At 39.0% G+C, this 27629-nt stretch overlaps 2 protein-coding genes across 4 annotated transcripts; both read left to right on the plus strand.

Moving 5' to 3' along the window:
* The first annotated feature begins 6441 nt into the window (after nt 1-6441).
* Nucleotides 6442-27331, plus strand: LOC127086229 (pentatricopeptide repeat-containing protein At5g66500, mitochondrial). Of its 3 annotated transcripts, XM_051026944.1 has the most exons (4): nt 6442-8304; nt 8700-9068; nt 9204-10096; nt 10233-15540. In XM_051026944.1, exon 1 carries the CDS (start codon nt 6632-6634, stop codon nt 8189-8191), a length of 1560 nt encoding a protein of 519 aa, XP_050882901.1. In that variant the 5' UTR covers nt 6442-6631; the 3' UTR covers nt 8192-8304; nt 8700-9068; nt 9204-10096; nt 10233-15540. The 3 variants fall into 3 exon arrangements, with proteins under 3 accessions (XP_050882901.1, XP_050882900.1, XP_050882902.1); XM_051026943.1 differs by lacking the exon at nt 10233-15540 and having other exon boundaries at nt 9204-10219; XM_051026945.1 differs by lacking the exons at nt 8700-9068; nt 9204-10096; nt 10233-15540 and adding an exon at nt 26993-27331.
* Nucleotides 16565-26068, plus strand: LOC127081954 (pentatricopeptide repeat-containing protein At5g66500, mitochondrial). Its single transcript, XM_051022182.1, has 3 exons — nt 16565-16853; nt 25040-25476; nt 25616-26068. Exons 1-3 carry the CDS (start codon nt 16565-16567, stop codon nt 26066-26068), a joined length of 1179 nt encoding a protein of 392 aa, XP_050878139.1.
* Nucleotides 27332-27629: the final 298 nt, after the last annotated feature.

A 27629-nucleotide genomic window follows, 5' to 3' on the forward strand; every position in this document is an offset into this window, starting at 1 on the left:
AATGGTTCAATCCCTTTTGCATCTAGCCAATCTAGAGACCGTAGTAGGTTAGTCACATGTCTACCCCGTACTGGGTTTTCACATGGGGGGAAGGGAACCGACCCTTGACCGAGAACAACCCTAATGACGTTTAATAAAATTCAATGAGAGACCTCGTAAGTTCGTACAAGATCCAGAGCTTTGCACTAAGGATCCTACAAATACACCTTAAATAAGTAAAAAAAAGAATTTCATTCCAAAAATGGAAATATATACACATATATTCCTTCATTGCATAAGTGTTATATATACAACACACATACAAAAAAATGGTTGGCATGGCTACTCCAGTAGAAAGACAATGTCCCCGTCTTTAAGCATTTGATCTGGCCGAATTTGCTCCCTTTAGACAGCCAGAGTTCAGTGAAAATGTTCCACTTACTGCAAAGCATTCTCAAACTACTGTGAAATTGTCTCAATGTTGGCACTCAGATAATCGGCCAATTGCTAAGTTGGAGAAGCATTCTCAAGGCGCAAAATTGCCAATCCCTTATGAGCTACTGAAATGATGTATGAGTATAAGATAAATTTCCCTGGGCAACAGCTAGAGCATGGTTTTTTCTTGCCACAGTCCTCGCCAGATGAGTCACCTGACCGGCCAGAGAGTCAGGGAGGTTAATGGGGATCAAAGCATCCTTTATCTCGATAAGAAAAGTATAAGTTATATGTATTTCTTGCAGATACTTATCCTGCTGAAGCATAAGATTTTGAACATTCTCTTCCAATAATTGCTTCTTAGTACGTTGTTGGTCAGACCAAAGAGCTTCCCAGCGGCCAACTCCACTAAGGGCTAAAATGACAAAGGCATGCTGAATATACCAAGTCAGAGTTACTAGTTCTTCCTATTGGGCGGGACCAGACATATTGGCTAAATATGAGCAATCCTCTTCTGAATGGGGGGTCTAACAACCTTAGGAGGGACGTGAGCTCGAAATTGTAATCAATAGACGTGAAGAAAGACCTTGTACACTCGACATAAGGTAATGACTCTCATTTCAATACATGGGGAACAACTCAACACATTTTCCCTCCACTATGTCCCAAATACCGCAAACTGTAGCATGGTCCTTCGGGCGAATAAGGTTGACCATAAAGAACCAATCTTCAAAAGGTTGCAACTCATGAAGAGACATAAAGCCACAGATGTTCGACTCCAGAGAAATTAACATTTTATCTCACGTCTGAGTCGCAGGGCCACGACGACATCGAAAGAGATGAAAGAAAAAAGCCACATATGGATTTCCTTCCAGGTATTTGCATCAACATTGATTGAAATTCACATACTCTCGTCTTGTGGGATGAAGTTGTGAAAGAGTCATCACCAAATTCTTCAAGACTTCTATCTCAAAGGTAGTGAATGGTATGCGGTGATCCAAAACTGAGAAAGTGCACTCATATAAGGGGATGCCACCCTTATATTGACTTGAGCTTTTGAGTGTTAACCTTACATGTCAGACCACTCTCCACCACACGCTCGGATACACCATCATTTTTTATCCTCATATAATTCTAATTGCAGAACGGAACATCAACATGAAGAAAGTGACTGATGATATAATGCCTTTATAAAATCTTTGATTCTCTTTTCAAATTTTACATTAACAAACTATTGACAGTCAAAATTCTCGAATATGACATAACTGTATTTTTCTTGATGAATTAGGTGCACCTCACTCTCCGTTAAGTCATGCTCTTAATAAGAAAATGTTGTAAATGGATTCTTTCCTCTAATGAACACAAACACCTACTTTCTTTTTTCTTTTTTCTTTTTTTTCTTTTGATTATTGCCTTTCATTTCTTTCATCAACAACGTCGGCCTATTTTTTTCTCTTCTATTTTGTTATTTTTATTTGCATAAAAATTACACAATAAAAATAACAAAAGTTAAGGGTTTCTAGGACCTTATATTTTAATTACAATAGCCCAAACATAATGATTACCAATTACAGTAGCTCGTAGGTAAAAATTAAGGGTTTCTAGGACCCTACTTTTTTCTCTTCTATTTTTGTTATTTTTATTTGCATAAAAATTTACATTAACAAGATAACCAAGTTATTTTTAGGGGTTTTTCCTTTATTAATGTATTTTAAAAGAAAATGAAAGTCCAAATCGACAAAGGAAAAATAGCATAAACATAAACAAAGGTCCAAATGGATAAAGAACAAATATGATATAAACACAAATAATTTGATACCAAATGTTAAACATAAAAGCATAAACTAAATGACATAAAAAAAGGCAGAAAATTAAATGACTTTGAAGGTAAAAGTTAATACAAGTAAAATGTTAGTAAAAGATGTTAGTGAAGATGAAAAGATATTTTGGTCATTTTTTGGGGAACACTCAACTATCCACTCACAAGTATGGAAATATGAACCTATACATCATTTATGAGAAGGGATCTAACTTGGATCAAATCAACAAGTATGCCACTAGCTCTCACAAATGGAAAAAGAGCAACATTTTCACACAATACCACGAGGAATATGAGACTTACAATCTCACTTATAAACATGTCATTGCCTTTGGGGAAAATGTAACGCTATGTTAAGCAATCATAATTGGACTTATGTAGAAGTCACAACTATCTGAGGCCGGTCAAAAATAATGTTTGTGTTAATACATGATAGAGAAATGATATGTAAACCCTCATCCTCAAGCTATGTCATACAAGAAAAGAAAAAGAAAGGGGATGGTCAAACACAAAGGCTAGGAGGATGGACCATTACTTCAATCCATATTTCATGACACTTAGGAAAAACTTATACATCAATCTAAAGTACCTTAAATGATTCATGATCACTTAGAAGGTGGATTTGAAATGATGAAAGTTCACCAAGCACCAATCCACACATCATGAACAAGATGAACACAAATCCATCCAATTGATCAAAGGAAAAAGAAAGGGATGAATAAGAAAGGGGACAATAGAGATCACATCCAAATTGAATCACAAATTTGATCAAGTCATCATCAAAATCAACCATCCATTTTGGTGGATTAGGGTTTTCACCCCATCAATACCCAAGATCCATTGAGTTTGATGAGACTTGAAGTTAAAATCATCATGATCCAAGACCAACAGAAGTCCAAAAGGTCAAACAAATTTAAAATGCAATTAAATAAAATAAAAATGCAATAAAGGTATTTTTAAATGATTTTTAAAATAGAATAAAAATGGAAAATCCACAAAGTCCTTCAAAACACCAAATAAATGGTCAAGGAAATTATGGAAGTTTGGAAATAAAATGAGAAACATATAATAAAAATTTCAGAATTTTAAAATGCAGAAAAGTAATTTTAAATCAATTAAAAGAAAGGAGAAAAGAAAAAAATAATGAAAAATAGAGAATCAGTGAAATAAAATGTGAAAAAATAAAAATCAAATGAAGAAAAATAAAAGATGATTTTAGAAATTATTTTGGGATTTTTTGGATAAAAAAATAAATTTACTACGAATTTTTAAAGAAACAACAATTTAAAATGATAAAAGAAAAAGAATTAAAATCAGAAAAAACCAGGAGCGTTGGATCACAACTCATTAATTGACGTGTTAGACCCAACACTCCAAATGATGAGAAACACGATGGAACACACTGCAATCATAACACAAGATCCAATTTGAATTTGACCAATCAAAACATTTCAAAATGCCAATGTGTATGGTCCTAACTCAGACCACCTGAGAAATACTCCGGTCATCTTCTCCGGTGAGTTCTCACCTGATTTTCATCGTTTGGTAACTTCAAGACACGCGACCACCACCATTGTGATCCTCTTCTCGTCCTGAATTCTACCTTATGCTTCAAACTCATTTATATGAACTTGGCAAAGGGAATTTCAAAGAAGTTTCAGAAACAAGCAAGCCACGAAAAATAAAATTAAATAATGAACACGATCAATCAACACCAAATACGTTAGGGGAAAGCATCAGAGAGTGAAGGACTACATTGTGGTAACTTGTTTGAGTTCAAATGATGCTCATAACTATCTTGTCCGGATGGTGATCAGAAGTTGATGAAGTTCGAACTGGTTGGAGCAATTCAAAAGGTCTCAATGCTTGGGAGTTGTTGCAAAACTTTCGGAGGATGTCGATGGAGCTAATAGAATCAAGAAAATGGATTGAAACATGCTGAAAATCAAAACATGATAGTTGGATTTTTTGGAAAAACTTCAAGTTGCAGCAGGGGGTTCTTGACTCTCAAAATCTTGTTAAGGAAGGCAGTAGCTTCCTCTATTTATAGGCAATGTAATTGGATCCAAATACGTGTGGAATAATGTTGAATTCGTGCAAAACAAATTTGATCCAAGTGTGTGAAAAACGTGACTTGAAACTCCTCAAAACTCAGTCAAATGATGCATTTTAAGTGTCAATTAACTTCTGGAGGTTTGTTAAAATATGTTTAGGAACAAAACACTTGCTAATTTGACTTGGAATTGAGTTTAGTCATGATCAAATTTCGGGCAATGATGATTTCTTCAGTTTCAAGTCACCATGTTCAACTCAATGGGGCATCCTACTCAAGAGACTTTTTGATCCCATTCTTTTTGCAATGTGTTAACATCATGGTCAATATTTCAATGTGCTAAGAAAGGTTGCATTTGGATGTTTGAGAATAAAGTTATGGTTTGTTGAAGTTGGTATAAAATACTGGTTCCATAACTTCGAAAAATTCGAGTGCTTCATGATTGAAAATGACGTATAATGTACCAATGGATTCCATGGTCTTAGAACAATATTTTGACATTGGTCCTTGAAGCAAACTTGTAGAGGGTATCACCAATGGTATTATGCAAAAAGAATCAGCCTCATGTATTGAAAATTGAAGAAGTTATGATCCTTGAAAGTTGGCAAAAAGTCACTTGAAAATAGGTCAAATTTCACTAAGTCAACAAATGACCTATAATGTCTCCAAACTTTTGATGGTCCTTCAAGCATAATTGGCTCTTGTCATATAAAGATAAGTTGTATAGGATGTTGAGAATAGTCATATGCAAAAAGGGACATTCAAAAATGTTGAGAAATGAAGGAGTTGTGATCCTTGGAACTTTGACTTCAAAAGATTGATTTTTATGTCAAACCACTTGGAACAAGCTTGTGCACTTGAACTTTCCTTGCACTTCAAAGCACGGATGATGATATGAACTCAAGATAAGGTGTCCTTGATGGTATCTTGATTAAATTTCTCAAATCTTGAAGTTACTTGTTGAAAAAGGCGTGGAAATAAACACGTGAACCTTTAACTTTCTCTAAGAAGTAAGCCACCAAATTTTGAGATGCTTTTGGCTTGAGAAGCCCTACCTTGCACAACAAACTTAAGGGATACAATAAATATTTTTGGTATTTTGATTAGTGGTTCGATAAGCAATGAACATATAAATACAAAGGTAAACAAAAAGGTGTTTGGTGATCCATGCAAGAAGCAAACCTAAAGATGGATAAGGGGAAGGATAAAAAAGTGACATTGTTTGTGTGCAAGAATGTAAATGAGATGTGAGATCTTAGGGTTAAAAATTAGGGTATGACAGATTCCCCTATTTAAGTTTCTTCAATTTGGAGATATGAAAGTTGAAATCTTCATCTCGACAAGATTGGAGAGACATAAATATTAAAGACCCAATGTTTGGCCCTAAGATACTGCAAGATGTTTATGATATGACATGAATGCAAACAAGATTCTATGTGGGGAATATAGCGCCACAAGAGATAAAGAACTGTTAGAGACGATGGAGACTGAAATTCTACAGGGAAAAGACAGATTCGAAAGGAGTACCCAGATGGGGACAAACAAGATTCCGTATGGGGAAAAAGAAAAGGTCAAAAATAACCGATGCATAGTTAGAGAACGAACTAAAGACCCAACAACGAAGACTTAAAAAAGTAAGACTTCGTCGGGGAAAAGCAATCATCAACAGGGAAAAATCCTAACTCCAGTAGGAAAAGAATATTACCTACTATTAGCCGAGTGATAACTTAATAAAGATAATAAGCTCAAACAGAATGATTACTAACTACCAGCCAAGTGATATCTTAACAAAGGTAATCAATCAGAGAGTAAAAGGAACTATTACCTACTATCAGTCAGGTGATAGCTTAATAAAGATAATAAGCTCAAACAAAATGATTACCAACTACCAACCAATTGATAGTTTAACAAAGATAACCAATCAGAAGTTAAAATGAATTATTACCTACTATCAGACAAGTAATGACTTAACAAAGATAATAAACTCAAACAAAATGATTACCAACTCCTACAAACTACTCTAATTGTGTGTGTAATTTAATTAAGGGTTTCTAGAACCTTATATTTTTATTACAATAAAATGAAAATTAGAAAACATCAAAATGGGGAATGTGTCACGCTCTCTTCTCGTGCCATGACTACAAGCACAAGTTTTGACTTTTCTCATCAATGCGAGTCTTATTTTCATCGAGTTGGACATGAATTAACTTGATACATTGACTCTCATAGTGTGTTATGACATGTCATAGGACCTGATAAGCTTTGATTTCATTCATTGCTTGATTGTTTGTCTTTGCCATGCCCTCTCCTAAAAACACAAGTTAAGGCATTCGCCGCAGAAGAAGATGCGGGTGCGGCCATTAACGTTAACATTGAATTGTTTATCTCACTTTCACTCTCTCTCCGACCACCACCAACTCCTCCACCGACCCATTTCCGAACTAAACTCCCTCATCAACTCCTACGTTCGCCGAGCTCAACCCTTCTCCGCATGGAACCTCTTCCGCTCTCTCCGTCGTTTACGTTCCGACATCGATGCTCACACATTCACCCCTCTCTTACGTCCATCTTCTCCATCACTCGGTAAACAATTCCACGCACAAATGATCAGAACCGGTGTAGATTCCGGAACTGTTCCAAAAACCGCACTCCTTGATATGTATTCAAGGCACGGCTCATTGGATGATTCCCTTAAGGTGTTTGACGAAATGCTTCACAGGGATGTAGTTGCTTGGAATGCTTTGTTGTCGTGCTTTTTGCGATGCGGGCAACCTCACGAGGCGATTGGTGTTCTAAGGGAAATGGGGAGAGAGAATGTTGAGCTTAGTGAGTTTACATTGTGTTCTGTTTTGAAGTCGTGTGCTTCTTTGAAGGCTTTGGAACTTGGTAGACAGGTTCATGGATTGGTGGTTTCGTTGGGGCGTGATTTGGTTGTTTTGAGTACTGCTCTCATTGATTTTTATTGTAGTGTTGGGTGTGTTAATCATGCTTTGAATGTGTTTTATAGTTTGAATGGTTGGAAAGATGATATGATGCATAATTCGTTGGTTTCTGGGTGTATTAGAAATGGGAGATATGGGGAGGCGTTTAAAGTTATGAGCTTGGTGAAGCCCAATGTTGTTGCATTCACTAGTGTTCTGGTTAGTTGCTCTGAGAAATTGGATTTGGTTACAGGGAAACAAGTGCATTGTGTTGCGGTTCGTAGGGGTTTTACTTTTGATACCCAATTATGTAATGTACTGTTGGACATGTATGCAAAATGTGGGAAGATTTCACTTGCCCGCTCAGTGTTTGATGGAATTCGTCGAAAGGATGTGATTTCATGGACTTGTATGATTGATGCATATGGAAGAAATGGGTGTGGAAAGGAAGCTATCGAGCTCTTTCAGAGTATGAGGGAGGATGGGAGTGAGGTGTTGCCGAATTCTGTGACTTTTTTATCTGTTTTATCAGCTTGTGATCATTCTGGGATGGTGGAGGAAGGAAAAAAATGTTTCAATATGATGAGAGAGAAATATGGCATTGACCCAGAACCGGAACACTATGCATGCTTCATAGATGTCTTAGGCCGAGCCGGTAATATAGAAGAAGTATGGTCTGCTTATCAAAATATGATTAAGCAGGGTACTAAACCTACTGCAGGAGTATGGATAGCGTTGTTGAATGCTTGCAGTCTCAGTCAAGATTTTGAAAGAGGCGAGTTTGCCGCAAAGCATCTTTTGTTGTTGGATCCCGACAAAGCTAGCAATATTGTGCTTGTATCAAACTTTTATGCAGCCATTGGTAGGTGGGATTGTGTTGATGAACTGAGAAGCATAATGAGGACAAAAGGGTTGGTCAAGGAAGCTGGGAATAGCTGGATCGGCGAGGGCTTCAATGGACATGCCAGGTCACTATCTACTTGATTGTTCAGCTATACACCTGGAAAGTGAGAGCCTCACTCCTGTTGGGGTGATTTGATTTCTAGTAGAGTCAACCTGGAACTGGTTACATGAAAGAAAAGGAAGCAAGTCAACTGGTAAACGTCTGCTTCCCCATTCCTATAAAATTTCTCTCCTTGCTATTCTGTCATTTTATGTTTCACATTTTATGTATCTCTTGAGTTTCGGTAGCATATTTTTGGTATATATGGGCTAAGTCAAATGAATTTTCCGTAGGAAGAGATTTTCTCATGATGGATTTTGCTTATGTTTTTGCTTATGTACCTCTTTACCAACTCAGCCATACAAGCATCCTTGTTATATGAACTCAAGCACTAATACATAACATGAAAATGAACCAAACTCTTAAATAAAGCACAGTTGAAAAACAGTAGCAGAGCTCAAACAAGTTCATCTTAACGCACAGAAATACTGCTTCTTTCCATTTTCAATATCAAAGATTTAACAGCAAGATGTTATCACAAACAAATAGGCGGCGGTATTACTCAATGAAATCAAATCGGAACAACAACCACGGTTACTTCAGAAGAATGCAAAGCAGAATCGAAACATAGAAATAAAGCTCGGAAAGGAAGCTAACCGGTTGCGGCGAGCTCGACCGATGAATGCAGACAAGCGTTGCCTTCAATTCTCTCCTTCTCTTTTCTGAATGGTAGCCGCCAATCCTCTCCAAAAACTAGGGTTTTTCAGCTCTTCCCCAAAATGAACAGTGGCATCTCTTTTATAGTCATATTGCAAGAGTCTTTTGAATTGGCCTCTGAGACCAAAGGGGTGTCGAACTTGGAAGTGCTTTTGGTGCTGCCAGTTTGTCTACCCTGTTTTGGTGCTTACTCTGAAAAAGGTAATTTGTACCTTGTACCTTCTCCTGGAAATATTTTGATTCCCTTTTGTTGCTTGTTAATTTTTACCGCCGGTAAAAAGATATTCACGGCTGCGAATTCACTTGAATATGATATGTGTTGTTTGATGCTTGCAGGAAGGAGGTGGGGAAGTATGATGAGCTTGGTTTACCCAAAAATGATGAGGATGGCTTACTAGTCCCAAGAAGCCGAAACCAAACATACCACCAACCTGCAAGTCACCAGAACAAACACAAATGGTCCTGCTTCCGTAGCTTACCCGCTGCCATAGCTTTCCTGATGCCATAATGTTCCTGCTGCCATAACGGTACGACGTCGGCTAGAATCAAGTGCAGCAGATCAGCAAAGCATGGTAGAACCCAACTCCTTATCATTGAGTAGCTCTTTGAGATCACTTCAAGATGTTTCTAAGACGACCAATGTTGCAGAAGTCTCAGCTTCAGAACCTCATGTGCGATCAACTGAGTTAAGGCAACATGTTAATTTTCCAAACTATTTCCATCCTTACGAGCGGTATACTCCTTTGCTAGCATCAACAATGTATGCAGCGGTTCTTGGTTCCACATGGAAACTTATCACTGCATGTTAGAGCCATGTCCATTGCAATCATCCATTTCTCTTGGACTCACGGTGATGAATGAATCAGGATCCAAATTACAACGTTGTATAAAAGCATCAACGGTGGCTGAATCTTGACCATAATTGCTGTTGTAATTATTGGCGTTGTCTATTGTTGTGTCGGGCTCGCTCGAGGCACCTTTTGAAGGCCATCCTGATTCTGTTACCACTATGGCAGTGATATTGGTGGCCGGAAACTTTTTATGAAGTGAACTTTGATTGTTTAGAAGTTTCCACAGGTGAAGGGGAAAACAAGCCTGATACAAAGGGCATTTGGAAGCATTAAGAAGTGCCTGGTGTTCCGCAACAACATAATCTTTGTACTTGGCAAGGAAAAACTCGGTTTAATAAATGACATCACAAGCATAATGGCGTACTGTGAAGTGACTAGGTGATAATTTGGGCTTGTTAAATCTCAAAATGTAAATTTGTAACAGTGAAAACATTGGTCTACATAGTTCATGACATCATTTCCCTTTGTTTTTACAATTCCAAAATAACATACAGAGCTCAACTTTCCTTTGCAGACCAGCTGTGACAGCAAACTTTTCGCCAAAATCAACTTCACACTTTTGCACCAAAGAAGGACTTTACACCTGCTGGAGAGTTTCCTGGTTTAGCAGTTGTTGTACCTCCGAAATGGAGCCTTGCTTTCTTATTACAGTATAATTAAGTGCGTCATAAAAAAAACAAAAAAAAAAGCCTCTAAGTGCTGGCACAATTGGAGAAACATCGACGTCCGGTGAAAGGAAATCAAGAACATCGTAGTCACGAGCCATAGCTTTGTAATCTCGGTTAACCAAGTGAACAACATGACCAATTATAGCAGATCGCGCATCTTCCGGTGTCTCACTCATCATTCCGAAGTCGAGAAAAGCAAGTCTCCCATCAGGCGTTGCTAAAAGGTTCCCAGGATGTGGATCTGCATGGAAATATCCATACTCGAGTAATTGTCTGAGGCTGCATTGTCCAATCATATGTGTGTTCTGCCGAGGAAAAGAGATGGGAAACAAACAGTTTCTGCCACAACATTCCAGCTTTTATCTGCTAGAAGAGACACAAGTGTGACCGGTAGATCAATCAGTACTGTTTGTTGGTCAACATTTATAAAAGGCATGTATTTGCAGCAGGTAACAGATAGCAGACCAATAAACTGCAGTGCCGTAACTGGAACACAACTAATTTCAAGAGCATCAATAAGCCGCTGTCTTTTAAAACCTATCTCTGCGTGATACAAAACAGCCACAACTTCCAAGAGAACATCCCAGACTCCTTGTGATTTGGAGCTCAATATGTGAGATTTCATTTTTCCTAGTTCAATTAGAGGAGGAGAACCGGTTTTAACAATCTTGATTTTAGCATGAACCTTCTTTTAGACTTCAAAAGATTTGCATGAACTCTGAACAAACTCCTCTTGTGAAACCTTCAGGAAATCCAATAGCCAACCCTGTGGAGCCTTCCCTAAGCATCTTACAGCCTGTGATATGTGGCTCAAAATGTCCATAGAAACTTCATTTAGGCACTCATAGAGACCATTCCAGCATGAAAGGTGCAACAAGAATTTTGTAGGTGTCATACTCTTTCAATTATATTTGCAGTATAAACAAAAGTTTCAACTAGCTCTTCCTGAAACTTCAAAAATATTTTTCTTGTATAAAGATTAGCAGCCTGTTTCCATTAGTGAAGGTGTCCTCAAAACTGGTGTTGTGCAAATTGTCTCGAAGTCTGCTTATATTTCCTTTTCAATCCAGCTCTCTAAATCTTTTTCATATTGCTTAAAGAACAATGGCAATGTCATCTGTTGGATGACGTAACCATCAAAAAAAGAAACACCAAGTCCTTGATTAGGAGACATTGCAGCAAAAAATGAATCACGACAATATGCTGGAACCTATTGAGCACGGGCAATATGCAGGGACTGAAGCCGATCATTGCTTCTAAGCTCATATTTATCAAGGATAGAATTCCAAGATGATTCAAACTCCTCGATGGTTCCTGTCAGTTCAATACAATCATAAAGTTCAACCTGAAAATTTGGATGCGATAGACACACATGGGCCAACTTTTCCTGGCCTTCTCTCAAGACATGCCACTTGTTAATACAGTGGCGAGTTTGTGGGAAAACTTGTGAAATTGCTGCCTGTATGGCCCTGTCTTGATCAGTAATTATTGAGACAGGCTGTCGGTCACTCATTGCTGTGAGAAATGCCTTAAAGAGGCACAAAAAGGAATGCACAACCAAACGAAACCAACTAACCATGACTGTTTACTCCAGTAAAAGGAGCAAATGGCATTCTATACTGGTTAGCTCTGCATGTGGTATCCAGATGAACTGCATCACCAAAATGACCATAAGCTGTCCTGGATCAATGTTGGTTGCATACAACCTTTGCTTTTGTACATGTCTTGGCAAAGTTGTGGTAATAAAGACTAACACACTTGGGGTAAGTCCACTTTCACGACAGCAACATGTTTTGCAGGATTTTAAAAGATCAAATCTTGCTCACTCCAAATGGTGTTATGTCTGTTCCTTCCAAGGTTCAAAGAGGTATACTTCCCCGTCTATTGGAAGAAATTTTATCAACTAGAATAATGGTAAAACAAGCAATGGAAAAGTTGTCTCCTTCAGAACAAGTCCTTCAACGAATATTTAATGCAAGACAGCTTGCTCTGAAGCTCACATCAAATGTAACATATGGTTACACAGCTGCTGGATTTACCGGTCGCATGCCTTGTGCAGAACTTGCAGACAGCATCGTTCAACATAGACGTTGTACCCTGGAAAAGGCTATATCATTAACAGTTTTCTATTCAAGTTCTTGAGCCGGTCAATGCTAGCTGAGGAACAGGCTTCCTTTTTTAATTTCGGCGGAGATTCCATATTGCCAACTTAAGGAGAGCTGACTTTCACTATAACATTATCATCAATGGCTAAATCGGATACCTCATTGACTAAATCTGTTTCATGTTCACCGTCTGCTGAAGCTACGGGCGATGCCTCTGGGGAGTTTTCTTCAGAATTCTGCAGACTCCAGTACATGATGCTAGTAGATAAAGTAAGTATCATCTTCTGGTTTACCTCTATAATGTTCTCAGGTAACAGGAAAATGGAGCATCCGAGTTTTCGGTAAATACTTTTATTTTGATCGGTACTTAGACGACTTTCAGTGATATCAAAGGCACTACCAAGCTTTCGCTTCCGCCGATGGTACATTGTGAAAGCTAGAATGCCTACTGCTGACACTGCTATTGATGATGCTGAACTATTTGCTCTATGAATGTCAAGAGCCATTTTACAGAGTTTCTCTACTTCATAAAATTGCAAATTTTGAACATTAGCTTCAGCCAGATACCGACAAGTTTTGCCATGTCTAGGGTCTGTACCTCCTGTGTTCCTTTGCTTACTTTAATGATTCTCAGTGTCAAGCTACCAAGGATGCTGGTGTTATTGCTGGTTTTAATATCATGCGAATCATCAATGAGCCCACTGCTGTTATTCTCGAAAACAAGCAATGGAAAAGTTATCTCCTTCAGAACAAGTCCTTCAACGAATATTTAATGCAAGACAGCTTGCTCTGAAGCTCACATCAAATGTAACATATGGTTACACAGCTGCTGGATTTACCGGTCGCATGCCTTGTGCAGAACTTGCAGACAGCATCGTTCAACATAGACGTTGTACCCTGGAAAAGGCTATATCATTAACAGTTTTCTATTCAAGTTCTTGAGCCGGTCAATGCTAGCTGAGGAACAGGCTTCCTTTTTTAATGTCGGCGGAGATTCCATATTGCCAACTTAAGGAGAGCTGACTTTCACTATAACATTATCATCAATGGCTAAATCGGATACCTCATTGACTAAATCTGTTTCATGTTCACCGTCTGCTGAAGCTACGGGCGATGCCTCTGGGGAGTTTTCTTCAGAATTCTGCAGACTCCAGTACATGATGCTAGTAGATAAAGTAAGTATCATCTTCTGGTTTACCTCTATAATGTCCTCAGGTAACAGGAAAATGGAGCATCCGAGTTTTCGGTAAATACTTTTATTTTGATCGGTACTTAGACGACTTTCAGTGATATCAAAGGCACTACCAAGCTTTCGCTTCCGCCGATGGTACATTGTGAAAGCTAGAATGCCTACTGCTGACACTGCTATTGATGATGCTGAACTATTTGCTCTATGAATGTCAAGAGCCATTTTACAGAGTTTCTCTACTTCATAAAATTGCAAATTTTGAACATTAGCTTCAGCCAGATACCGACAAGTTTTGCCATGTCTAGGGTCTGTACCTCCTGTGTTCCTTTGCTTACTTTAATGATTCTCAGTGTCAAGCTACCAAGGATGCTGGTGTTATTGCTGGTTTTAATATCATGCGAATCATCAATGAGCCCACTGCTGTTATTCTCGAACTTAGAAAACGCTTTCAGCTTGACCACCTTTCTTGCAGCATCGGCAGTGGAAAAATCCAGAGATAAATCCTGAACTTCAGAAAGCTTTCCTTCATTGAGAACTTTGAAAAGAGCGAAACCCGCCGGCGTTTCAAATTGTACCAGCATTTTAACAGATTTTGAACAAACCTTTGTTGAGACTGGTTTTGCGGTGTGCGGAGAAAATGAAACACGACGAGCCTTGCTGTACACAGTAAAGGCAGTCTCTTTTAAAATAACAAACTCACTCACTGATGGACTTGTGACTCTGAAAAGGGCATCGACTGTAACTATCTGCAAGACCAATTTAGGAATACTAAACCCAGAAAGCACAGGGATATTAGACCCTGAAGCTTCATCAACAGTTGCCAAGCCACTCAATGCCTTTACAACCTGATTGTGCAAGCTAGATCTTCTCTCTCTATCTGACTGTTGGATAACTGATCCAATGGCCACAGATGATTCAATAACAGTTTGTAAAATTGCAGATGGATCCGGAAATGGGCACACCACATAGATTACCAAACAGGAATTGCTGTTGTGACTGTCCAATCACTGCATTGGCTTTTGCTTCATCTATGATAGCATTATTATCAACATTTAATCCGACAAGTACTTCTGCTGCATAGTATGAGGTATACTTGCAGCCTGATATCCTTGCCGTGCGGCATCAGGAAGACTTTGAATTACCACTGGATTCTGTTTCATGGGTGAGAAAATTAAGGTTTGATGGAAGATTTGTTCCGTTAAATGCAGCAAATGATACTGCAAATGCTCGAGATGGTATAACCTCAACTCCCCATTTAGAGCCTGTTGCTGCTTACTGTTTCCGCCAACAATATCAGATGTTGCACATGGCTGCTTTGCTTGTTATCATTACAAGAAGAAGCAGGATCCTGGAGACAATTGCAAAATGCATCTTCATCCTTAGGATATGATGTTGGTAGAGGATGGTCAGGAATGACACCAACCTTGTTGATATCCGTGTGTGCAGGTGTCTTGTTGGAACCGTACCAACATTTAGATTAACAGACCTACTTCCAAATAGTACAGACGGATGAACTCCAGTTGAATAGTGTGCATAAGGCAAATCAGTTCCAATTTCAATCACCCTTTGAGTGTAAGCCTTTATCCTGTTTTTGTGCTTCTTCTGAACTGACTTCAATGATCTTCTACTTTCATAGGTACCAGGCAAATAATAAGTGCTGGTTTCTCCTTCATCTTCATCATATGCAACATCTTCACACCCAAACTCTGCTCCAGTATCATATATGGATGTTTCAACTTCTTCTTGAATGCTACTACCAGTTTTCCCACACGGTAGAAAATGAGATTCAATGGATTTTCTGTAAGTTTCCATGGCAGTGTGAGGAACTCTTGGACATGAATGAAATGATTGTAACATGAATGAATATGTGTATGGATGAACGGAAATAAAGACCCAACAAGGAAGACTTAAAAAAGTAAGACTTCGCCGGGGAAAAGCAATCATCAACAGGGAAAAATCCTAACTCCAGTAGGAGAAGAATATTACCTACTATTAGCCGAGTGATAACTTAATAAAGATAATAAGCTCAAACAGAATGATTACTAACTACCAGCCAAGTGATATCTTAACAAAGGTAATCAATCAGAGAGTAAAAGGAACTATTACCTACTATCAGTCAGGTGATAGCTTAATAAAGATAATAAGCTCAAACAAAATGATTACCAACTACCAACCAATTGATAGTTTAACAAAGATAACCAATCAGAGGTTAAAATGAATTATTACCTACTATCAGACAAGTAATGACTTAACAAAGATAATAAACTCAAACAAAATGATTACCAACTCCTACAAACTACTCTAATTGTGTGTGTAATTTAATTAAGGGTTTCTAGAACCTTATATTTTTATTACAATAAAATGAAAATTAGAAAACATCAAAATGGGGAATGTGTCACGCTCTCTTCTCGTGCCATGACTACAAGCACAAGTTTTGACTTTTCTCATCAATGCGAGTCTTATTTTCATCGAGTTGGACATGAATTAACTTGATACATTGACTCTCATAGTGTGTTATGACATGTCATAGGACCTGATAAGCTTTGATTTCATTCATTGCTTGATTGTTTGTCTTTGCCATGCCCTCTCCTAAAAACACAAGTTAAGGCATTCGCCGCAGAAGAAGATGCGGGTGCGGCCATTAACGTTAACATCGAATTGTTTATCTCACTTTCACTCTCTCTCCGACCACCACCAACTCTTCCATCGACCCATTTCCGAACTAAACTCCCTCATCAACTCCTACGTTCGCCGAGCTCAACCCTTCTTCGCATGGAACCTCTTCCGCTCTCTCCGTCGTTTACGTTCCGACATCGATGCTCACACATTCACCCCTCTCTTACGTCCATCTTCTCCATCACTCGGTAAACAATTCCACGCACAAATGATCAGAACCGGTGTAGATTCCGGAACTGTTCCAAAAACCGCACTCCTTGATATGTATTCAAGGCACGGCTCATTGGATGATTCCCTTAAGGTGTTTGACGAAATGCTTCACAGGGATGTAGTTGCTTGGAATGCTTTGTTGTCGTGCTTTTTGCGATGCGGGCAACCTCACGAGGCGATTGGTGTTCTAAGGGAAATGGGGAGAGAGAATGTTGAGCTTAGTGAGTTTACATTGTGTTCTGTTTTGAAGTCGTGTGCTTCTTTGAAGGCTTTGGAACTTGGTAGATGTAACACCCCGATAAAAATAAGATAATTATTTAATTTAAGTTAATATTATATTTATTAATTTAATTAAATAATTGGAATTTTTGGATTATTATTATTATTATTATTGGAATAATAATTATTGGAAAATATATATAAGTTGGAAATAAGAAAAAGAGTTCCATTTTTAGTAAAAAGAGTTTTCACGTGAAAGCAGAGAAGCGGCTGAAAAGAGGAAAAGGGCAAAGAGGCAGAGCAAGAGGAAGAAGGTTAGAGAAGAGAAAAGCTTGAAGCTTAAAGATTCGCCGGATTAACTCAGGTAAGGGGGGTTTATCGTCGTTTAATGGGTATTATGGGTTAACATGTAATGGGTAGTGATAAACCGTTGAATTGACCCTAATTGGGATGTTGGATGCTGAAAAATTGTGATGAATAAACTGTGTTAAAGCCGTAATTGAATCTGTAATTGGATGGGTAGTGATTTTCCGAACGTATAGCTTTTTACGGAATCGGAATCGGAGGTCCGGAAGTCCTCCAACGGCGGAAAATGCGGAGAATTCTGCATTCTGCTTCGTGTTAGCGCAGGAACAACTTTCTGTCTTGCGTTAACCGGTTAACCCAGGGTGTTAACCGGTTAACACTGTTATAAATTGGGAAAAATTGCTGTTTTGTCTGCGTTAACCGGTTAACCCAGGGCGTTAACCGGTTAACACTGTTAAAATTTGCCTGGAAGCGCGTTCTGTCCTGCGTTAACCGGTTAACCCAGGGCGTTAACCGGTTAACACTGTTGGAAATTGGAAAAATTGATATTTTAATGTTGTGAACATAATTGGTGATTGGCCTATATCGGTATGTGATATAGTAGGGATTATTTCCCGTTGTCTTGAGTAGGATAGGTATTAGTAGAGTGTGCTAATACTGTGATTGAATTATTTGGCATGGCATGATATAATTATGTGATAAATATGCTGATGATGTGTGAAAATATGCATAATGCTGTGAATGTATATATTATGCATGTGTTGTGAATGGACTGTTTTATGGCTTAGAGTGTGAGCATATGTCCATTGTGGATTATTGTTGATGATTTTGCATTGCTAGGTGATTTAGCATGCATATTATGGCCTTTGTGGTGGTAACTAATTCCCATAGTGAGGAATTAGTGAGTTAGTCATTATGGACTGTTGTTGATGTTTGCATGCTAGGTGAATTAGCGTGCATAGCATGGCCCTTGGGGTGGTAGCTAATTCCCATGGTGAGGAATTAGTGAGTGAGTCACTAGGTCTCAAATGAGTGGGACTAGTGGGCTTGATAGCCGTATCTGGATTTGATCGGTGAGGTGAACTATATGTTCACGAATAGTCGGTACCGCATGCATGGAGTCTCATTGCATAATGTATGTATGGCGTATAATATGAATGGATGTATTCCAATATTATACGTGTGTTTGTGTTGGCATTGAGTATGAGTATGAATTGTGTTGGTATTGAGTATGATATTTGAGTTGATGTGCCGTTACTGAATGTGTGATATGATTAGGGTGATTAATGTGTTATTTACTTAGCATTACATGATATTTTATAATGCTTATTATATCGATTGAGGAACTCACCCTTACAACTATTTTTCAGGTAACGAGCAGTGATTGAGTAGAAGCTAGTGCTTGGAGTCTAGTGTAGTCTCCTTAGTGGGTCATGCTCTGATAGATGTAACATCGGGACGGGATGTTTTACCTTGTTGAATAATTTTACATGTAATGTGTTACATGTTTTGCATGATTGATTTGGTTTCTATCCGCTGCGTATTGTGCAAATGCTTTATTGTTTTGAATTAATAAAAGAGCATGACAGTTATTATGGTGAATGGTGTGAAATGATTGTGTGACACCCTTAATTGCATAATTACTCTGATTGATATATTGCTATTTTAATTAAATATTTGGGGTATTTTAGAAGGGTGTTACATTAGTGGTATCAGAGCATAGTCGGTCGAGTCGAGTCGTAATTATTCTGTTTCCCTGTACGTGATAGGTGTTGTGTAACCCTATCAGTACTTATTGTTTTAGCTTGTTGGGTTTTCAGAATAGAGATGGCTGGAAGAGGTAGAGATGATGCTGCGATTGCTGAGGCTCTGGGTATGCTAGCTGGAGTACTTGGAGGAAATCCGAATGTTGTGGGAATGGGAGCTACTCGTCAACTGAGTGAGTTCCAGAAGAACAATCCTCCAATGTTCAAGGGAGCATACGATCCAGATGGTGCTCAAAAGTGGTTGAAGGAGATCGAGAGGATCTTCCGAGTGACTGACTGTGCCGATAACCAGAAGGTCAGGTTCGGTACGCATATGCTGTCAGAGGAAGCAGATGATTGGTGGGTTGCTACCCGCACTGAGTTGGAAGATGCCGGGAGTGCTGAGGTCACTTGGGCGGTGTTCAGAGAGAGATTTCTGAGGAAGTACCTTCCAGAGGAGGTCAGAGGAAGGAGAGAGATAGAGTTCTTAGAATTGAAGCAGGGCAATCGGTCTGTTACTGAGTATGCTGCTAAGTTCACAGAGCTGTCGAAGTATTACATTCCCTATGATGAGGCTACTAGAGAATTTTCAAAATGCGTGAGGTTTGAGAACGGGTTACGTCCTGAGATCAAGCAGGCTATTGGGTATCAGCGGATTAGAGTGTTTTCTAATTTGGTCGACTGTTGCAGAATGTTTGAACAGGATACCAAGGCCAGAGCGGAAAGCTATCAGCAGAGGGTTGATAGGAAAGGCAAGAATCAGAACGATCGTGGGAAACCGTATGCAGCTGGCAAAGGTTCCCAGAGACAGAGTGGGATGGGGAGACCTAGTGGGGGAGACTCCAGTGCCCCTGCTAAGTGTTATAGATGTGGTCAGGCTGGACATCGTTTCTATGAGTGTACCAGTGCTGAGAAGAAGTGTTTCAAGTGTGGCAAAGGTGGTCACTTGGCTGCAGAGTGCCGGTTGAAGACTGCGACTTGTTTCAACTGTGGAGAGGTGGGTCATATCAGTCCACAGTGTCCTAAGCCGAAGAAAGAGAATCAGTCGGAAGGCAAGGTCTTTGCTTTATCGGGTTTTGAGACTTCTGCAGATGATCGTTTGATCCGAGGTACGTGTTATATTAATGGCTTTTCTCTTGTAGCTATTATTGACACTGGTGCGACTCATTCCTTTATATCTTTGGATTGTGCTGTGAAACTTAAATTAGAGATATTTGAATGCATGGAAGTATGGTGATTGATACTCCTGCGAAGGGTTCAGTGACTACTACTTCAGTTTGTTTAAATTGTCCTTTGAGTATTTTTGGTAGAGACTTTGGGATGGACCTAGTGTGTCTTCCACTTGTGCAGATTGATGTTATTCTGGGTATGAACTGGTTGGTGTTTAACCGAGTCTATATCAATTGTTTTGATAAGACTGTGATTTTTCCTGAGATTGAGGAAGGAAAGAGTTTGTTTCTATCAGCGAGGCAGGTGAATGAGGCAGTAGCAGATGGGGCAGAGTTGTTATGCTGTTAGCGACTTTGGAGGCTAAAGATAAACTGGTGATTTGCGATCTAGCTGTGGTGTGTGATTTTCCTGATGTGTTTCCGGAAGAAGTGAATGAATTACCGCCAGAGCGTGAAGTTGAGTTCTCGATTGATTTGGTACCTGGTACTAGGCCGGTGTCGATGGCTCCGTACCGTATGTCTGCTGTTGAGTTAACTGAATTGAAGAGTCAGTTGGAAGATCTGTTGGATAAGAAATTTATTCGTCCGAGTGTGTCACCGTGGGGTGCACCAGTGTTATTGGTTAAGAAGAAAGAAGGTACTATGAGGTTGTGTGTGGACTACAGGCAACTGAATAAAGTGACGATCAAGAATCGGTATCCTTTGCCGAGGATTGATGATTTGATGGATCAGTTAGTTGGTGCGAGTGTGTTCAGCAAAATAGATTTGAGGTCGGGATATCATCAGATACGTGTGAAAACTGAGGATATTCAGAAGACTGCTTTCAGAACAAGGTATGGACATTATGAGTATTCTGTAATGCCTTTTGGTGTGACTAATGCGCCTGGAGTGTTTATGGAGTATATGAATAGGATTTTCCATCCGTACCTAGACAAGTTTGTTGTGGTGTTTATTGATGATATTTTGGTGTATTCGAAATCTGAAGAAGAGCATGCTGAGCATTTGAGAGTGGTTTTAGAAGTTCTACGAGAAAAGAAGTTATTTGCGAAACTGTCCAAGTGTGAATTTTGGTTAGAAGAGGTTAGTTTTCTTGGTCATGTGATTTCAAGAGATGGTGTTGCGGTTGATCCTTCTAAGATAGAAGCGGTATCTAAGTGGGAAGCTCCGAAGTCTGTGGCTGAGATTCGAAGTGTCCTTGGTTTGGCTGGTTATTATAAGAAGTTCATTGAGGGATTTTCTAAGTTGGCGTTACCGTTGACGATGTTGACTAGAAAGGGGCAAGCGTTTGTTTGGGACTCAAAATGTGAAGAAGGTTTCCAAGAGTTAAAGAGAAGGTTAACTACTGCTCCTATCCTGATATTACCGAGTCCGTCAGAACTATTTGAGGTTTTCAGTGACCATAAAAGTTTAAAGTATTTGTTTGATCAGAAAGAGCTGAATATGAGACAGAGGAGATGGTTAGAGTTTCTGAAGGATTATGACTTTGGTTTGAATTACCATCCGGGTAAAGCAAACGTAGTGGCTGATGCATTGAGTCGGAAATCATTGCATATGTCTATGTTAATGGTTAAGGAATTGGATCTAATTGAGCAATTTAGAGACTTGAGTTTGGTGTGTGAGAGTACTCACCATAGTGTTAAATTGGGAATGTTGAAGTTAACGAGTGGTATTCTGGATGAGATTAGAGAGGGTCAGAAATCCGATATGCTTTTGGTTGACAAGTTGACTCTAGTGAATCAAGGTCAAGGTGGTGAATTCAGAGTTGATGAGAATGGTGTTTTGAAATTTGGTAATCGGGTGTGTATTCCGGATGTTATCGAATTTAAGAAGAGTATTCTTGAGGAAGGACATCATAGTGGCCTGAGTATTCATCCTGGAGCTACGAAGATGTATCATGATTTGAAAAGGTTATTTTGGTGGCCGGGAATGAAAAAGAGAAATTGCGAGTTTTGTTTATTCTTGTTTGACTTGTCAGAAGTCGAAGATTGAGCATCAGAAGCCGTCTGGGCTAATGCAACCGTTGGCTATTACAGAGTGGAAGTGGGATAGTATCAGTATGGATTTTGTTTCTGGTGTACCGAGGACAAGTAAGAATTTTGAAGCTATTTGGGTGATTGTCGATAGATTGATGAAATCAGCTCATTTCATTCCGATCAGAATGGATTATCCGTTAGAGAGATTAACTGAGTTGTATATTGAGAAGATTGTAAGTTTGCATGGTATTCCGTCGAGTATTGTTTCGGGGAAGGTTTGCAGAGGGCTTTGGGAACTAAGCTGAGATTGAGTTCTGCATATCATCCGCAGACTGATGGTCAGACTGAGAGGACGATTCAGTCATTGGAAGATCTTTTGAGAGCTTGTGTTTTGGAAAAGGGAGGTACTTGGGATTGTCATTTGCCTTTGATTGAGTTTACCTACAACAATAGTTTTCATTCGAGCATTGGTATGGCACCGTTTGAAGCTTTGTATGGTAGGAGATGTCGGACGCCTTTATGTTGGTATGAGTCCGGTGAGAGTGCTGTGGTTGGACCGGAGATTGTTCAACAGACTACGGAAAAGATTAAGATGATTCAGGAGAAGATGAGAATTGCTCAGAGTCGTCAGAAGAGTTATCACGACAAGAGGAGGAAGGCACTTGAGTTTCAAGAGGGGGATCATGTGTTTCTTCATGTTACTCCGATAACTGGGGTTGGTCGAGCTTTGAAGTCGAAGAAGTTGACACCTCGATTTATTGGTCCTTATAAGATTTTGGAGAGGATAGGGGAGGTAGCCTATCGTATCGCTTTACCGCCGTCACTTGCGAATTTGCATGAGGTTTTTCATGTGTCTCAGTTGAGGAGGTACATTCCTGATCCGTCGCATGTGGTCCAAATAGATGATGTACAGGTGGGAGATAACCTGACTGTTGAAACATCACCTATGAGGATCGAGGATCGAGAGTTGAAGCAGTTGCGGGGTAAAAAGATTGCTTTGGTAAAGGTAGCTTGGGGAGGACCAGCAGGTGGCAATGTGACTTGGGAACTTGAGAGTCAGATGAAGGAGTCTTATCCGGAGTTATTCGCTTGAGGTATGTTTTCGAGGACGAAAACTCTTTTAGTGGGGGAGAGTTGTAACACCCCGATAAAAATAAGATAATTATTTAATTTAAGTTAATATTATATTTATTAATTTAATTAAATAATTGGAATTTTTGGATTATTATTATTATTATTATTGGAATAATAATTATTGGAAAATATATATAAGTTGGAAATAAGAAAAAGAGTTCCATTTTTGGTAAAAAGAGTTTTCACGTGAAAGCAGAGAAGCGGCTGAAAAGAGGAAAAGGGCAAAGAGGCAGAGCAAGAGGAAGAAGGTTGGAGAAGAGAAAAGCTTGAAGCTTAAAGATTCGCCGGATTAACTCAGGTAAGGGGGGTTTATCGTCGTTTAATGGGTATTATGGGTTAACATGTAATGGGTAGTGATAAACCGTTGAATTGACCCTAATTGGGATGTTGGATGCTGAAAAATTGTGATGAATAAACTGTGTTAAAGCCGTAATTGAATCTGTAATTGGATGGGTAGTGATTTTCCGAACGTATAGCTTTTTACGGAATCGGAATCGGAGGTCCGGAAGTCCTCCAACGGCGGAAAATGCGGAGAATTCTGCATTCTGCTTCGTGTTAGCGCAGGAACAGCTTTCTGTCTTGCGTTAACCGGTTAACCCAGGGTGTTAACCGGTTAACACTGTTATAAATTGGGAAAAATTGCTGTTTTGTCTGTGTTAACCGGTTAACCCAGGGCGTTAACCGGTTAACACTGTTAAAATTTGCCTGGAAGCGCGTTCTGTCCTGCGTTAACCGGTTAACCCAGGGCGTTAACCGGTTAACACTATTGGAAATTGGAAAAATTGATATTTTAATGTTGTGAACATAATTGGTGATTGGCCTATATCGGTATGTGATATAGTAGGGATTATTTCCCGTTGTCTTGAGTAGGATAGGTATTAGTAGAGTGTGCTAATACTGTGATTGAATTATTTGGCATGGCATGATATAATTATGTGATAAATATGCTGATGATGTGTGAAAATATGCATAATGCTGTGAATGTATATATTATGCATGTGTTGTGAATGGACTGTTTTATGGCTTAGAGTGTGAGCATATGTCCATTGTGGATTATTGTTGATGATTTTGCATTGCTAGGTGATTTAGCATGCATATTGTGGCCTTTGTGGTGGTAACTAATTCCCATAGTGAGGAATTAGTGAGTTAGTCATTATGGACTGTTGTTGATGTTTGCATGCTAGGTGAATTAGCGTGCATAGCATGGCCCTTGGGGTGGTAGCTAATTCCCATGGTGAGGAATTAGTGAGTGAGTCACTAGGTCTCAAATGAGTGGGACTAGTGGGCTTGGTAGCCGTATCTGGATTTGATCGGTGAGGTGAACTATATGTTCACGAATAGTCGGTACCGCATGCATGGAGTCTCATTGCATAATGTATGTATGGCGTATAATATGAATGGATGTATTCCAATATTATACGTGTGTTTGTGTTGGCATTGAGTATGAGTATGAATTGTGTTGGTATTGAGTATGATATTTGAGTTGATGTGCCGTTACTGAATGTGTGATATGATTAGGGTGATTAATGTGTTATTTACTTAGCATTACATGATATTTTATAATGCTTATTATATCGATTGAGGAACTCACCCTTACAACTATTTTTCAGGTAACGAGCAGTGATTGAGTAGAAGCTAGTGCTTGGAGTCTAGTGTAGTCTCCTTAGTGGGTCATGCTCTGATAGATGTAACATCGGGACGGGATGTTTTACCTTGTTGAATAATTTTACATGTAATGTGTTACATGTTTTGCATGATTGATTTGGTTTCTATCCGCTGCGTATTGTGCAAATGCTTTATTGTTTTGAATTAATAAAAGAGCATGACAGTTATGATTGTGTGAAATGATTGTGTGACACCCTTAATTGCATAATTACTCTGATTGATATATTGCTATTTTAATTAAATATTTGGGGTATTTTAGAAGGGTGTTACAGTAGACAGGTTCATGGATTGGTGGTTTCGTTGGGGCGTGATTTGGTTGTTTTGAGTACTGCTCTCATTGATTTTTATTGTAGTGTTGGGTGTGTTAATCATGCTTTGAATGTGTTTTATAGTTTGAATGGTTGGAAAGATGATATGATGCATAATTCGTTGGTTTCTGGGTGTATTAGAAATGGGAGATATGGGGAGGCGTTTAAAGTTATGAGCTTGGTGAAGCCCAATGTTGTTGCATTCACTAGTGTTCTGGTTAGTTGCTCTGAGAAATTGGATTTGGTTACAGGGAAACAAGTGCATTGTGTTGCGGTTCGTAGGGGTTTTACTTTTGATACCCAATTATGTAATGTACTGTTGGACATGTATGCAAAATGTGGGAAGATTTCACTTGCCCGCTCAGTGTTTGATGGAATTCGTCGAAAGGATGTGATTTCATGGACTTGTATGATTGATGCATATGGAAGAAATGGGTGTGGAAAGGAAGCTATCGAGCTCTTTTAGAGTATGAGGGAGGATGGGAGTGAGGTGTTGCCGAATTCTGTGACTTTTTTATCTGTTTTATCAGCTTGTGATCATTCTGGGATGGTGGAGGAAGGAAAAAAAATGTTTCAATATGATGAGAGAGAAATATGGCATTGACCCAGAACCGGAACACTATGCATGCTTCATAGATGTCTTAGGCCGAGCCGATAATATAGAAGAAGTATGGTCTGCTTATCAAAATATGATTAAGCAGGGTACTAAACCTACTGCAGGAGTATGGATAGCGGTGTTGAATGCTTGCAGTCTCAGTCAAGATTTTGAAAGAGGCGAGTTTGCCGCAAAGCATCTTTTGTTGTTGGATCCCGACAAAGCTAGCAATATTGTGCTTGTATCAAACTTTTATGCAGCCATTGGTAGGTGGGATTGTGTTGATGAACTGAGAAGCATAATGAGGACAAAAGGGTTGGTCAAGGAAGCTGGGAATAGCTGGATCGGCGAGGGCTTCAATGGACATGCTAGGTCACTATCTACTTGATTGTTCAGCTATACACCTGGAAAGTGAGAGCCTCACTCCTGTTGGGGTGATTTGATTTCTAGTAGAGTCAACCTGGAACTGGTTACATGAAAGAAAAGGAAGCAAGTCAACTGGTAAACGTCTGCTTCCCCATTCCTATAAAATTTCTCTCCTTGCTATTCTGTCATTTTATGTTTCACATTTTATGTATCTCTTGAGTTTCGGTAGCATATTTTTGGTATATATCGGCTAAGTCAAATGAATTTTCCGTAGGAAGAGATTTTCTCATGATGGATTTTGCTTATGTTTTTTTTTCTTCCAAAAGTAGATAGGCTTAAATACTCCTAAAATTATCACTCACTTCTAAGCTGTAACTCTTCCGAGTTTCACTACTTAACATTGAGTGGCATGTTGTGGGAGACATATATTCCATTGTGCTGACAACTGCTTGACGCTGCTACTTGTTATCTGGCATGGCCCCCTATCCATGACCATGACCATGACCATGACCATGACCATGACCATGACCACTATCCCACTCCTATTTGAATAGTCTAATGAGACTGCTCTCAGGTATGTTCAACTCTAACCTAAACATTTAACCTTAATTTCCCTGTTATTTGACTTGGGCATTAGGGTGTAGTTATTCATTATAGATGTTGTTGATCATACACCAACCACTAAGTAGGAAATTCTTTGGCTTGACCAATTAAGCAAACAAACCACCCCCAAGTTTGCCTGGAAACATATCACACTTTTGATTTTTCTCTTGTTTTTTAATATTTTAGTTTTATAGTTCCCAACCCTGGCCCCATCATTAACCTGAATAGAATCCATCTGATTCATTACATGCATGTATGACGAATGATGGATGTATTTTAGAATAATTTAGAATGATGGATGCACATTCATTTAGTTCCGTATTTTCTCCTGTGAGTGTGGCAGGAAAGTGTGCAAAATTTGAGCTTAAAGATCAAAACCAGACTTTTGTTAGGTTAGCAGAAGCCCGGAGAAAAGATGAATTTGCTTCTAAGTCTTCAGTGCTTCACACTAGATTTTCTATGCCTGTGCACTTTTGAGTTCAAGAATCTAAGTTTACAACTTCAGCGGCTTGGCACCCATAATCAATGTCTAAGCACCCGGAAAATGACTCTCTCACGAGTCATGAGACACCAGAGTTCCAGTGAAATTTGTACCTTCAAAAAGTAAAAGGGTTTTGAGATTAAAAATGTGAGTCCCGTGTGAAATGTAAACGGGAGGGAATCACAATCCCAAGACACTCAGACCTGCGAGTGTTACTAGGATTTCTTTTCTCCTATGGATTGTATGTATCTAACACCCAAAAAATCAATGCATGGGCATCCAAAAATTTGTAATTATGAAACTAAAGGTAGTACGAGTTTTTTTAGGAAGTATATGGAAAGTAAAGGAGAAAAACTCTCTTTGAATTATAGCCTTTATTTACTATCTTTCATGGGTTATAAAAGCCATAACATCATTGTAAAAACAACATTTTGAGAAGAAAAATCCAAAAGAGATTAGCCACCATTTACTTTTGGTGAGATTGTAATAACAACATTTG

Source organism: Lathyrus oleraceus, chromosome 5, assembly GCF_024323335.1.
Source record: "Lathyrus oleraceus cultivar Zhongwan6 chromosome 5, CAAS_Psat_ZW6_1.0, whole genome shotgun sequence".
NCBI lineage: Eukaryota > Viridiplantae > Streptophyta > Magnoliopsida > Fabales > Fabaceae > Lathyrus > Lathyrus oleraceus.

Excerpts from the sequence above, each read along its gene's own strand:
- LOC127086229 (XM_051026945.1), top strand. The coding sequence starts at position 6,632 with ATGCGGGTGCGGCCATTAACGTTAACATTGAATTGTTTATCTCACTTT.
- LOC127081954 (XM_051022182.1), top strand. The coding sequence starts at position 16,565 with ATGATCAGAACCGGTGTAGATTCCGGAACTGTTCCAAAAACCGCACTC. Across the intron at positions 16,854-25,039 it reads GGCTTTGGAACTTGGTAGAT|GGTGTTACAGTAGACAGGTT; the intron begins GTAACACCCCGA and ends GTATTTTAGAAG. Across the intron at positions 25,477-25,615 it reads ATGGAATTCGTCGAAAGGAT|CTTGTGATCATTCTGGGATG; the intron begins GTGATTTCATGG and ends CTGTTTTATCAG.